Source organism: Neurospora tetrasperma (genome assembly GCF_000213175.1).
Source record: "Neurospora tetrasperma FGSC 2508 unplaced genomic scaffold NEUTE1scaffold_1, whole genome shotgun sequence".
In the NCBI taxonomy this organism is placed as follows: domain Eukaryota; kingdom Fungi; phylum Ascomycota; class Sordariomycetes; order Sordariales; family Sordariaceae; genus Neurospora; species Neurospora tetrasperma.
Genome location: NW_009799099.1, coordinates 2,321,331 through 2,334,613, shown reverse-complemented (window position 1 = coordinate 2,334,613; position 13,283 = coordinate 2,321,331). Strand labels below are relative to the sequence as shown.

The 13,283-nt window shown below is 52.5% G+C and overlaps 4 protein-coding genes across 4 annotated transcripts; 3 read left to right on the top strand and 1 right to left on the bottom strand.

Annotated features, from left to right (window-relative positions):
• Window positions 1-1,963: 1,963 nt before the first annotated feature.
• On the top strand, window positions 1,964-5,299 carry NEUTE1DRAFT_76089 (uncharacterized protein; the record flags this gene model as incomplete). The annotated part of the gene is made up of 2 exons (XM_009849633.1): window positions 1,964-2,496; window positions 2,571-5,299. 2 exons carry the CDS (start codon window positions 2,309-2,311, stop codon window positions 4,462-4,464), a joined length of 2,082 nt encoding a protein of 693 aa, XP_009847935.1.
• Window positions 5,300-5,958: 659 nt separating this feature from the next.
• NEUTE1DRAFT_76086 (uncharacterized protein) lies at window positions 5,959-7,891 on the bottom strand (the record flags this gene model as incomplete). Its single annotated transcript, XM_009849632.1, has 2 exons — window positions 5,959-6,085; window positions 6,189-7,891. 2 exons carry the CDS (start codon window positions 7,889-7,891, stop codon window positions 5,971-5,973), a joined length of 1,818 nt encoding a protein of 605 aa, XP_009847934.1.
• A 397-nt stretch (window positions 7,892-8,288) lies between these two features.
• On the top strand, window positions 8,289-9,069 carry NEUTE1DRAFT_134718 (uncharacterized protein; the record flags this gene model as incomplete). Its single annotated transcript, XM_009849631.1, has 3 exons — window positions 8,289-8,522; window positions 8,580-8,918; window positions 8,986-9,069. The coding sequence occupies 3 exons, from the start codon at window positions 8,289-8,291 to the stop codon at window positions 9,067-9,069; spliced, it is 657 nt and encodes a 218-aa protein (XP_009847933.1).
• Window positions 9,070-11,059: 1,990 nt separating this feature from the next.
• NEUTE1DRAFT_107303 (uncharacterized protein) lies at window positions 11,060-12,632 on the top strand (the record flags this gene model as incomplete). The annotated part of the gene is made up of 2 exons (XM_009849630.1): window positions 11,060-11,285; window positions 11,473-12,632. The coding sequence occupies 2 exons, from the start codon at window positions 11,060-11,062 to the stop codon at window positions 12,630-12,632; spliced, it is 1,386 nt and encodes a 461-aa protein (XP_009847932.1).
• Window positions 12,633-13,283: the final 651 nt, after the last annotated feature.

Genomic DNA, 13,283 nt, shown 5'->3' with positions numbered 1-13,283 from the left:
ATTATCACTGAAAGCGGTGAGCGCTACAAGCGTGATGGTTGGTGACTGGTGATACCTTAGGACGACGTGGGGAAATTCGGGACGGAGCCTTTCTGCAAACCCTTCCAAGATAGTACACAACTGTCTCTCTGCAGCTGATACCTACCAATGTACATGTCACCACAGCGGAGGGCATCAGCGGCCCGATTATGTATGTCGCTGTTGCAACTGTCATCCGAGTGTCTGCTGTCAACATCTGCAAAGGCAAGTGGTGTAAGAAATGGGAGGCGTCGGTTACCAGCAATTTCTGAGTGCAACTTGCGCCCCCCATTTCTTTCACCACCTGAAAGGTTAGATAAAAGGTGCGGAGATCGGTGCAGAAAGAGATGGATGGATATTCAATGAAACCGGCAACACCGGCTGAACGCGGGATAGAAGAAAACGACAAGAGGCAAGAGGACAAACCGCCCCTTATCATCTAGACGAAGGAAGTGCCATTTGCCTTTTGCCTGCCAAAGGGGTCAAAGCCAATGGCTTGTTTCCATGTTGTTCCTTGTCTGCCCTTCTGTGTCCACTCAGCATATTGAGGTTTGTGGGCTTGCATGGTCAATCACAGTTGGTCCAGCTGGCCAGCCAGATCAATAAGGAAAAAGAACGGTGTGTTTGTGCGTAGCAAAAATTGAAAGCTGAGCAAAGATCTTTCCAAAACGTTCGAGATCTATAACAGAGGATGGGAAAGATAGCAATGATGTTAATTTGTTGCCACCCGAACTGCCTAGCAAGGCCTAGCAAGGGCAAGGCGTGTGAACGTTCCGCTTGTTGCCCTGCCTGCCCTGCACTGCTGCTTCCTTGCAATCGCCAATCGCATGACCAGCATTGTCCTTAAGACGGTAGAGGTACCGGTACAAAGACCCTTTTTTGCCATCAACGTGACAAACCTTGGAGAAGACGAGCGGATGAACGTTCACGGGTCCCGGTTGCTCTTGAAAGCCCAGACTGCAGTAACCTTTGCCCAGATCCGTACATGATCCAGACGGCAATTTTCTTCGGGGCAGCTGGCATCTTGACACTTCCCCACGTTGCCCACGTAAGAAGGTGGGATTCTGAGTGGCTGACAGTGACAGCAGTCAGCTTTGGTGGGAAAGTGGTGGCCGTCACGATTTGTGCTGTGCTGGCAAAAAGCTCACTGCCGGGTAAAAGATGGGCAACTTGGCAAACAAGCGCTGGATCAGACAAGAAGAAACCGAAAATGAGTGAGCGAAGGAAGGGATGGAAGAAAGAACGAAGGGAACGAGACCCGTTCGTTGTATGCCCGTTTTGAAGACACTGCAAGCTGAAATCTTTATTCCTGCCTTCCTTCTGGTCTGTGTTCGGTTGAAGATTGAAGTCGGAACGGTAACTGCACCGTATCCTCGCTGTGCATCCGCAGTGTCTACAGTACATTACGCTCCCTTCGCTTCCGTCATCTTCTTACCTTACCTATAGCAAGGGGTCCAGTTCCAGTCCTCCCTTTCTGTAGCCCGTAGACACTTGAAATGACCTAGCGATGACCATGCTAGTAAAAGCCTGTAGAGTCCGATCGCATCTTGGAAAGAAAAGCATTTGAAAGCTGACAAAACCACCCATCCATGAGAGGCGACGGCGTGCAGAACGAGAACACCGCTGGCAGAGGTACCTCTACTTCCGTGTCTCTGGGATCAGATAGACGGGTCGCAGCCAGCGTGCCACAGAGAGGAGGCTTCGGCGAGTGGGCAAAGCCTCCAGCTTGGACACCTCACAAGAGTGGAGCCTTCCCACCATGGGCAGTGGGTGGGAAGGCTCGGCAGGCCACCTGCCATCTAACCAGTTAGAACTGCAGGCGGGCAGTGAGCAGCCGGTTCTACCAGTGGAGTCACAGATACTAAAACACTTGGGGTTTTTCTCCAGGTCGCTCCCGTTTAAAAAAACTTTCTTTTCCCTTTTCTCTTCCACCACACTCAACAGGATTTTATAATCCATTCTCCCTTTCATCCGAATCGCATTTCCCTTACCACTCTTGTCGTTCCTTTTTCCTTTTGAAGATTTGTTTTTTCTTCCAAAAGGATTCTAGGAGACATTCTCCCAGACTTAATACTTGCGATACAAGCTGAGAAAAGAGCGAGCATTCGGTTTGTTCGGTTTTTGCCTTCTTTTCTCGTCAATTCATTCTCGTCGGTTCTCCTTTTGAACATTCGTTCTTTTCGGGAGCCTTTCGAAAAAGCAACAGCTTCGTCAAGTCGATTCCAACGATAACACAACTCTCACTCCTTCACCGCGATTTTATCCGACAAGAAGACCAACCATTGCAATCATGGCGGATCAACTCAGCAGCGGCATGGGCAACCTGTCCATCGACCAGCAGCCCCCCTCGGGCCCCCAGATGGGAGGCCAGGGCCAGATGAGGCGCTCTTACATTCCTCCTCACCTTCGCGGCAAGATGGGCGACGCTGCTCCTCCTATGGCCGGCCCCAACGGTCTTAACAACAGCGCTTGGGCTGGGTAAGTTAAATCCCACCTTGGTCTCACTTGCCCATCAAATGAGATCGCGTAAGCTAACATTCATCGTCTTGCAGTAACAACAACTACGACGCTCGTGGCCCAGGAGGCGGCAACTGGCCCGCTCCCGGTGGTCCCGCTCCCGGTGGCCCCCCTGGCCCTGGCTTTGAGGGCCAGCAGGGCGCTGGCTGGGGCGGCCCTCGTCCTCAGGGCGGCTTCAACCCCAACGCGTACCGCGGTAACGCTGGCGCTGGCGCCGGTGCCGGTGCCGGTGGTGGCGGCAACTTCAGCAACCGTGGCTCTGGCGATGGTCAGTGGCGCGATGGCAAGCACATTCCCGGCCCTGCCAACCCCCGCGTCGAGCGTGAGCTCTTCGGTACCCCCGACGACCCGTCCAAGCAGCACACTGGTATCAACTTCGAGAAGTACGATGACATTCCCGTTGAGGCCTCCGGTGACAACGTGCCCGAGCCCGTTCTTACCTTCAGCAACCCTCCTCTGGACAACCACCTCATTTCCAACATTCAGCTCGCCCGCTACAATGTCCCCACTCCGGTTCAGAAGTACTCCATCCCCATCGTCATGGGTGGCCGTGATCTGATGGCTTGCGCCCAGACTGGTTCCGGCAAGACTGGTGGTTTCCTCTTCCCCATTCTTTCTCAGTCTTTCCACACTGGTCCGTCTCCGATTCCCGCCAGCGCCGCTGGTGCCTATGGTCGTCAGCGCAAGGCGTACCCCACCGCCCTGATCCTTGCTCCCACTCGTGAGTTGGTCTCTCAGATCTACGACGAGGCTCGCAAGTTCGCCTACCGTTCGTGGGTTCGTCCTTGCGTCGTCTACGGTGGTGCCGATATCGGCTCCCAGCTTCGCCAGATTGAGCGCGGCTGCGATCTTCTTGTTGCTACTCCTGGTCGTCTTGTCGATCTCATCGAGCGTGGCCGTATCTCCCTCTGCAACATCAAGTACCTCGTCCTTGATGAGGCTGATCGCATGCTTGACATGGGTTTCGAGCCTCAAATTCGCCGTATCGTTGAGGGTGAGGACATGCCCAAGGTCAATGACCGCCAGACTCTCATGTTCTCGGCCACTTTCCCCCGCGACATCCAGATCCTCGCCCGCGATTTCCTCAAGGACTACATCTTCCTGTCCGTTGGTCGTGTCGGTTCCACCTCTGAGAACATCACCCAGAAGGTCGAGTACGTCGAGGATATTGACAAGCGTTCCGTCCTTCTCGACATTCTCCACACCCACGCCGGAGGTCTCACCCTTATTTTCGTTGAGACCAAGCGCATGGCCGATTCGCTGTCCGACTTCTTGATCAACCAGAACTTCCCCGCTACTTCCATTCACGGTGACCGCACTCAGCGTGAGCGTGAGCGCGCTTTGGAGATGTTCCGCAACGGTCGCTGCCCTATTCTGGTTGCCACTGCTGTCGCTGCTCGTGGCTTGGATATTCCCAACGTCACCCACGTCATCAACTACGATCTTCCTACCGACATTGATGACTATGTCCACCGTATCGGTCGTACCGGTCGTGCCGGAAATACTGGTATTGCCACCGCTTTCTTCAACCGTGGCAACCGTGGTGTCGTCCGCGAGCTTCTTGAACTCCTCAAGGAGGCCAACCAGGAGGTTCCTGCCTTCCTTGAGACCATTGCCCGCGAGTCCTCGTTCGGCGGTGGCCGTGGCGGTCGCGGTGGCGGTCGTGGCGGCGGTCGCGGTCGCACTCAAACTGCCGATTACCGCAAGTTCGGCGGTTCCGGTGGTGGCGGCTTCGGCGGTGGCTTCGGCGGTGCTCCCGCTAGCGGCGGCTACGGCGGCGGCGGCTACGGTGGTGGTGGTGGTCCTCCCGCTGGTGGCTACGGCGGTGGTGGTGGTGGTGCTGGCTACGGCGGCGGTGGCGGCGGCGGCGGCTATGGTGGCGGCGGTTACGGCAACCCTGGCGGTGCCGGTGGCCAGTCTTGGTGGTAAATTATCTTCAACCACTATTTCCCGCAGCCGCACCATGCTGCGAACATGGCCAACGGCCAGATCGGATATTATTCGACGCTTTCTTTGTGGAATTTCTTATCATACTCTTTTCGATTTCTGATTTTTCTTCGGCATTTCTTATCGCGGCGAAGACATGGCCTTTTCCTCCCACACCGGGTTTGGGAGGAGCAGGCTTCTAAGGCTTACACTCGGGCTTTCACGATAGACATCCTCGCCTTGTTTTGTTCATTCCGAGAACTCCCGACAACAACTTGATACCCTTAGATCGCGAAAGCTTGGGCCTTCTACAAGAGAAGAGCTGCGAGATGGTGCGTTTTTGCATCAATTGCAGCCCACGGTTGACATGATTTAGAACGAACTAGATCTCTACGTCAGCCTTCACGATGTCATGTTTCTGCTCTTGCCGTTCAGAGAGAGCCTTTTGCTTTCACATAGATGAATGGGTCATGACGCGCCGCCAACTTTTTCATGTTTTCTCTTTTTCTCTGGACATTACACATCATACATAGACAAAAGCGGATTACTCGGTTCCTCTGGCCGCGGTCGACCTACGACACCGCGTCTGGGCAGTCTCTCCCAAGGATTTCTTTTCTTCGATGGGGTTGTTTTTTTCCAGAGAGACCTTGTCTCATAGACCGGTAATTGTTTTTTCGGCAGATGAGAAATGAAAAGGATGCGGGAGGAAAAGAACGCGCGCGTTTACGATGGTTAGCAGGAAGCATGATACCCTTTTTTTCGACATACGCATGGTCTTTTTTAGAGACTGGGAAGAAGGGGAAAAGTGCGTCCTTCTTGGGTTCTTAATTGGGTTTGAACGGGCACGGGGCAAAAGCCTAAAAGGGCATCTGCGAATGGGCTAATCAAAAAGGAGAGTGTTAAACGGGCAGAGGCTTAGGAAGGGGAGGTGTTCTTTTGCACAATGTTTTTTTCCCTGGACATGGTTTGGGATTTGGGCTTGGTTTATACGGTTGAACCAAGATCGAAGCTCGGGCATTTGGGAAAAGTTCCCCGGACATGGCGGCTGCTTGTTTTTGTCTCCTTGGCATCAGTGGCGCGCGAGACGGAATTGTCTGAACTGAGGAATCCAATCAAAAACATTTCAACTTCGTTATACTCTTGATGTATTTTGTGCTTGGTGACTCGTGATTCGATGTGTGTGTGTGTGGCCAAACAATGTAGTGGACTAGGTCCTTTCGGTAATCGAGTACCTATCATGAGAGCATGACATGACAACCAAACGATCGAAGTGGCAACTATACATTTTCGACGTTCTAATTATCGTAAGACTGGAGCTAGTGAGATTCTGCGGTGAGCATTCCACGATTTTGGATATGTCAAGACTATGATATGATGTGTAGGCTTCCAGTCCAACACATGTGGTGGGTGTTGCCGTGTGTATGATAACTTCCAGGTCAAATCTTTGTGTGTCCCATTCATCTCAAATGAAAACTTAGCATTATCATGATACATCGTCGTCAATCATCACTACGACATCAACTCCTCCAGGATGGACTCCAGCTCCTCTTTCCTAAAAGGTAAGCTCAAATATTCCGTCCCTATCGAGTCCTTGTGACTCGTAATGATTTGATGATCGTGGAATCTGTTTCCGTTCTGTTAGCCGTTGTCCGTATAGGGCCAAAAAAAAAAAAAAAAAAAAAAAAAGACCTCTCCACAGCCAAGCCACAGCAGAGGGAAGAACATACTCCTTTAGCAGCGTCCTAAACGCCATCTCCGAACTGCAAATAAACTCCTCCACAGCCTTGTTGTAAAGCATCCTATACTCTACCCCCGGCCCTTCTCCTCCCGCTGCAAACTCCCCTGCCCCTGATGTACCACCACCACCACCACCACCGTCCTCAAAAGCCACCAAAACCTCCCCCACAATCAGCCCAAACAACTTCCTCGCGTTCTCGGGTAAACTCCGCAACACAAACGCCACTCCTTCCTTGCCACCCGCTCTCTTGCCCATCCTACCCAGTAACTCGTGTACTTCGTCTACTACGTCCAACTCCTTGCTGTGGTCTGCAAAAGTGGTGCAGTCGTGAAATGCAAAGTTGAACGAGGAGCGTAAGCTGGAGTCCCAGAGCAGAGGGAAGTCGGGCGTGTCGACGGTGCAAGCGAGAGAGATGGATGGGTGTGAGGAGAGGTGGGCGAGGAGGGATTGAGTTTGGGGTTTGCGGAGGGGGGAGAAGGGGGAGTCAAGGGAGGCTAGGAGGAGGGTTATTCTTGGCTTTTGCGGGGAGGACGACGAAAAGGAGGAGAGGAGGGTGAAGAGGTTCTGGATCATGGCGAGCGGGTTTCCGGAGGGCAGGCGGAAGGTGGGGTCGATGGCGGCCGAGATGGTGGTGAGGATCTCGCGGAAGGTGAGGGTGCGGGTGTGCCCGTTAATCATGATGATTGTGTTGTTTGTGTCATTGCCGCCGGAGGAGAAGAGGTATTCAGCGAATTGGTGCAAAATTCGACGCTTGGAGCCGTAGCCGTAGAGGCAGACGCTGAAGCCTTGGGAGAGCTCAAAGGCCCATTGGGGGAAGGAGGCGGCGTGTTGCGACTGGAGGGCTTCGATATGTTTTTTGTGGGGGTCCTGACCCAGGTTGCGGAGGAGCGAGAAGTATTCTTCGTGGGTGAGGAGGTCGAGCGAGGAGAGCGTGTTGTTGGAGGTTTTGTTGGATCCCGGCTTGTTCTGGTAAAAGTATTGTTCATGGGGAGGGAGGTCTCGGGGTGGTGTGGGCGATTTCTTTCGTCGTGCTGAACCGGGAGTTCTGCCTCCTCGTCCTCTCCCCCTCCCTGTCTTGGATGGAGTGGTTGCTGCTAACTCGGCCTCTTGGTCGGCGAGGTTTTCGTGTTGGGTATCTCCTTCCTCTTCTTCCTCGCTTGACTCGTAGATCTCTCGTGCGATTTGTTGCTCTTCGTCCTCGTCATCGCTTACGGCGCCCTCCAGCACACGGTCGATGAGAGCCCTGGCACTCTTCCGTCTAGCTGATCGGTCGGCAATTCCTCGCCTGCCGGGTGTGTCGACGCCACTGATTCCTTTGAGCTTGATCGGTGTCTGGTCGACTTGTTTCTTGCGCAGGGCAGATGGTATGGTCGGCTTGCCACTTGGTGTTCCTCCCGTTTTGGCCTTCGGTGGTCGCCCTATCCTTTTCTTGCTGGGTGTCTGCTCGGTAGGTGACTCGGGTTCTTCTGGCACAGAGGCTAGGTCGCGCTGGAGGAAATCGACCTGTTTCCCCGGGGTAGCGTTTCGCTTTGAAGGTGTTCCTCCATCTTCTGATTGTCGCCGTTGACGCTTCGCGGAGGGAATCGCATCATCCTCATCTGGAATTTCGTAGGGGTCGGCAGGGAGTGGCCGCTTTCGAGAGGGGCGTTCGACTAGATCGTGCTGATCTGTTGATTTCCGACGAGGAGGCATACCGTCTGTGTTATTGGCTTTGGTTTGTGTTGTCCAAGTTGTATGGCATGCCTTGGAGTTCCGCTGTACCTTTACCTTACCTCTGCAACTCGAACCTAAATCAACGGGAAACTTTTGTAAAGTCAAGACGCGCTCGCCTAATTGAGACGCGTTAAGCTGTACATAGGCCCGGGATGACGCTACATAGGTACCTCCCTAGGTGGGAAGACGGCAGGTACTGCTAGAGAGTACCTGCGGGTAGCAGGGTTCGCTGCCTGACGGGGGCAAGCCAAGCCCCTGTCTACCACCACATACACTAGGTACTTAGCTGGAGGGTTATAGGTGGGAGTTCCTAGGCTTTCTTGCAACCTCATGTCATCTCAACCAAACAAACTCCAAGAGGACTATCGCGACCAACATGTCAAAGCTCAATCTTAATTTGTCTGCCTCATTGAACATTTTCAAGCTTATCGCTAAGCCTTCACTATGTCTGCCCCACGTTACAGTTCCAACGTTCAATGACCTGCCTATCCCTCTTAACAAAGCCTTTTCCGGCAATGGCGAGAAGAAGGTTGACATAAAGGCTGTCGTGCTCGACAAAGATGACTGCTTTGCCTATCCTGATCACAATGAAGTGTATGAGGCTTACAAGGTGGGTTGTCTTCTCGTCCCAGTCTCATTCAGGATCACTTTGACTGATAAAACCAAGGAACGCATGGAGGCCCTACGAGCAGCATACCCAGGACGCCGTCTTCTGATCGTCTCCAACACTGCTGGTGCCCTAAGCTGGGACAAGGACGGCCAGATGGCATCCGCAGTTGAAAAGGCCACCGGCATCACTGTTCTCCCTCATGGTGTGAAAAAGCCAGGCTGCGGAGACGAGATTATGTCCTACTTCCGTGCCCACCCAGAAACCGGTGTCACCAGTCCTCACCAGATCGCCGTCGTGGGAGACCGACTGGCCACTGACATGATGCTTGCCAACATGATGGGTAGCTATGGCATCTGGATCAAGGATGGAGTTGTTCCCCACCAGCAGAAGAGCATCGTAAGGGAAAACCTGCAACCAAAGCTGCGTGATAAGCTGCAGTCTTTTGCTGACTGGGACATGATAGTGGTCGAGAGTTGAGAGGACTGTTGCGCCCTTCCTTGTATCCCGTGGTTATACCGCTCCTGAGCCAGTGAGCCCCTTTGAGTAACTGCATTTGTGCTTCTCCAGAGAAAGAAGACAGCGTGTAGCAATGTATGTTTTCTGCATATTCCCAGGAGCTGAGGTGGGTTCTTTTTTTTCTTTCGAATCTCTGTTCCATCCTCTTTGATTGTTCCGTTGTCGTTGTCCTCCTCTACGTTGCGGTTTTGCCCTATTTATATGTCTTGCTCGTTGTGTCCATTTCCCATGAAACGTGTTTCTTAGGTGTCTCGCTTAATGGTGGTTTCTGGCGCGAGGAAAACAGGCGTGCTACAGATCTCCTCTCAGCTGCCGGGCCTGTCTTTCCGTCTGTCTGCGCGATTGTGGGAGTCTTCGAGCAACGTGAAGGATACCGTCGTGACTATAAGCGACAGTTTCATGTGGCTTAGCCGGCTGTTCGTTGGCTTGATATCAGTCCCGTTGAAATGCGGCAGAGAACGCTACCAACGGATGTGTTAGCAAAGACACGATAGTTGGACACATCGAGAAGACGCCATGGAAAACCAGTTCCCGGCAATATCGAGTGTGCGAACAAGGCACGCAAGCTTGTTTACTTGTCGGTAAACAACACGTTATTTAGTGTCACATCTCTTTGGCAGCTGGTTCCGCTACGTGTTCGGACTCATTTTTTTTTTCTGATTTTTGTCGAGTGAATGTCGGAGAACCTTATCGTGGAAAGGACCGACGACCGTCACAATGGATTATGAAAGAATCGAAAACGAACCTAGTGGTTGGCAAAAAACGTGGCAGATCAGGACAACCTGATAGGATGTTGCTAATGTGATGAAGGTTGTTCAGGGTTCTTCCAAAAGCCTTGAGAGTGACCGAGGAGTGTTCGGTAGTAGTCGTGTGCGTCGGAATAAGTCGAATCCACAACGACGACCTTGCCAGTACGTTTGCTGCCTACAGGCTTCGATAGCAGGTTACTCATCATTTCACTCTCGTGGCCAGCGAGCAGCTAGTCGGTGAATGATATTTGGAGGCCACAGATTTGCCGGCCGGTCTGGGTGGTCCTGTTGGGATGCTTTGGCAGCTGCCAGGAACGCCGTTGGTGGCTATGTCCACCTATCTCGTCACCCATAGTTAAAGGCCATTGTCGACCCACAACGTCCTCTCGCCAAACCTCCAAACTGTTTGCCGTCCCAATTCATCGTCGTCATTCGGTGCTTCGAAATCTGTTCTCGAAGACGTCAACTGCACAACTGATAAGGTTGGCGCAAGGCAGTCGCACAAGTTCTGGATCCCCTTCCATAACCCAAAAGGAGGCCCGATTCTCAAAATTCGGAGGGCAGCCACGGAGATTCACTTGCGGATCAGCTTTGGTAGAATCTCAATCCAGAGGTATACGCTGTCATACAATCTTTTACCTCCATCGTTTTCTCCGTCGTTGAGCGATCTGGTCGCGTTCGGAGCGGACGAGTGCGAGTAACGAGATAGGTGGTGGTAGGCATCCGATCGGCCCCAGCAATTTGGACAAACCTTGTTTGTCGTCTGATATAGACGAGAACGTTGGATGTGTCACGGCTGTCTTGAATAAGGGCCCCGACAATATCATTAGTTCAGGTTTTGTTGTTCCACCGCTTTAACTCTTCCTTCACTGGATCACTTCTCAGACGGTTGTCACTGTGGGCTTCCGAGGGTCGCCATCAGAACCTCCTATAAAAGAGGAGGGGCTGTCGTCTCCTTCTCCCCTTTTCCTTCGTCCTTTAAAGGGCTTTTCCATCAGAGCTAACCTCCCTTACGACTATCTCGAGGAACACAGGTATGTCGTCCTCTCCTCTACTTAGTTTCCTTCTTCCTACATGTCGTCCTTCGGCGCCATCTTTTTCCAGAGCTGACTTCTTCAGAACTCACCCTTAAAGCACATCTCCGCCGACAATCGTCCATCATTCTTTGCCCTACAACTGGTTTTCATTCTTGCTTCAGCCACCTTGCCGCATATCACAGACCCCCCGTCTCACAGCTGTCATCGGGGACCTGCCATTCCTGACTTCGACGCAATGGGTGGCAAGCAATGGGCGAAGGAAGAGGAGCTCATCTTCTGGAGGCATGTCGTCCCCAAGTCGCCCAAGCGCGTCGGAGGAGATAGACAGAATCGCGAAATGTCCTGGAAGGACTGCGCTGCCTGGATGCAACGACGCATGGCCACAGTCTTTAAAGAGCCGCGACGAACCTATACTGAACTGTGTCTCTGTGAGTCTTCCCTCCGTTGTCTCAAACCCCTTCGTGAGCTGATCAGGACCAGTTGAGCATTACTTTCAGAATGCTGAGAAGGAGAAATTTTCTCCCCACGCGGAAGTACTAGTACGACGATATCTTGCGCAGAGTATGTACACAACGATACCCCTTTGTCTTTTGTCTATACTCCTGTCACTGTTGGAGAAAATACTGACGATGATTGTTCTGTCTCCAGAGAGAGCAGATGAACTCCGTCACGGTCAGGGCAACGGTGAGGCAAACGATCAGGGCAACGGCCCGGGCGACAGCGACAATAACGACATTAACGAAGAATCGCACATTCCTCAGCCTTTGGGCAACGCCGGATCCCCTATCCCCATGACACCAGCTCGCCCTCGGAGCTTGGCCACACAGAGGGCCAAAAACACCGACCATCAAGAGGATTCTCCTTCGTCGATGTCCCCATTCGCCCCCGGTTACAACAACAGCGATGGTTATGCAAGCATTGGAAAACAGGCAAGCACTCCCAGTTACACAGGCTCGAGAGGATATTCCGACCACCTTGGTCATCGTAAGCCCGGTAGGATGTCTCTTGGCCCCAGCGGCAGTTTGGCCGCTCCCACGATGCCCATGGCGCCCATGGATGAGGAGGAGCTTCCTTCTCTCGCGGGCCTTCGCACTGCTTCACCCTACAGCCACGATAGTCCTGTTACCCCAGGACAGTACTCTGAGGTAAACTCGAGTCCGCCTATGCAGATGCCTCAAGCCATGCGCCATCATTCGGTAATCGAGAGGCAAGCTGCGAGTGCTGGCATGAGTGTTCAGGACCTCCTGAACAGCTCCCCAGCTAAACAACATCCTTCGCCACAAGCCTCTCAGGGTTCTGTCCACGACGGTTACAGCATTCAGAGCGGCTACAACTACTATCCGAGTTGCGTTCAGGATCTCGCCCAGGGATACGACAACAGCTACTCCCCAAACTACACATCGAACTATGGCCAGCCTTACGTCCAGGGATACAATGATGGCGTCCACAGCTACAATCAAGGCTACGACTCAAGCCCCCAAGGACACAACAATGGCATTCAGGGCTACAACCAAGGCTACGACTCAAGCCCCCAAGGACACAACAATGACATCCAGGGCTACAACCAAGGTTATGAGTCAAGCCTCAATGGACTTCCACAGAACCGCATCGATGATGCGTCCTTCCCTACCCGAGCTGTTTCGAGCAATGCCACTCTATCCACTCACGAGGGCGCGACTTACAACAACGAGTACCATGGTTCCAACAGTAACAACAACTACCAGAATAGCAGTATCCCTAACGGAAGTGGAGAGCAATCAGCTGCATACGGCCGTCGTGGTCCTCAGAGGTCCGTGAATCGCGCCTGAACTAGGTCAGCTAAGCTCTCACAACAAACCATGGCTTATGGCTACGACTCGAGACATATCCTACCGTATCTCCTTAACAGACATGTTGCTTGCTTTACCACTTTCGCTTCAACAGGTAACGCGTTTTATTTACTTTGGTCTTCAGGTTGCATTCATCTCTCCGGTCTTTTCGTTTGCGAGATCTCCATCATCATCAGCAACCTCAGAGGCAGCTTTCATTTCTTCGAAACAGCATTCAAAAAAGGCGTTAGGGCGTTGAAATGGTTCCGCAGCGCTTTTCTTTTCGGTTCGGCTCAATCCTTTATTCAGCATTTTCTTTACCTTCATTCGGAGGTGTAATACGCGCCTTCCACCTCGAGAGCATCGATAACCATCATACTTACATTACGGCCTTCCATTTTCTCTCGCGGCCCTTCGGCTTATTTCCTTCAGCATCGCATTTCTCATCATGTCGCCTCTGAAAAACAAAGTAATTTAAGCGAGCATTCGAGGAGACGCGCGCAAGGAGGGGGCCTTATGAGCAGGCTTCGCGAACGTCACGAAAAGAGATGGGAGGCATGGCTGTTCAAAGCCGCGAAGGAACATCGCATAATTAATAGACAAAAGATCCATAAGGAAGGATGAAGAGAAAGACGGTCAAGAAATGATTTG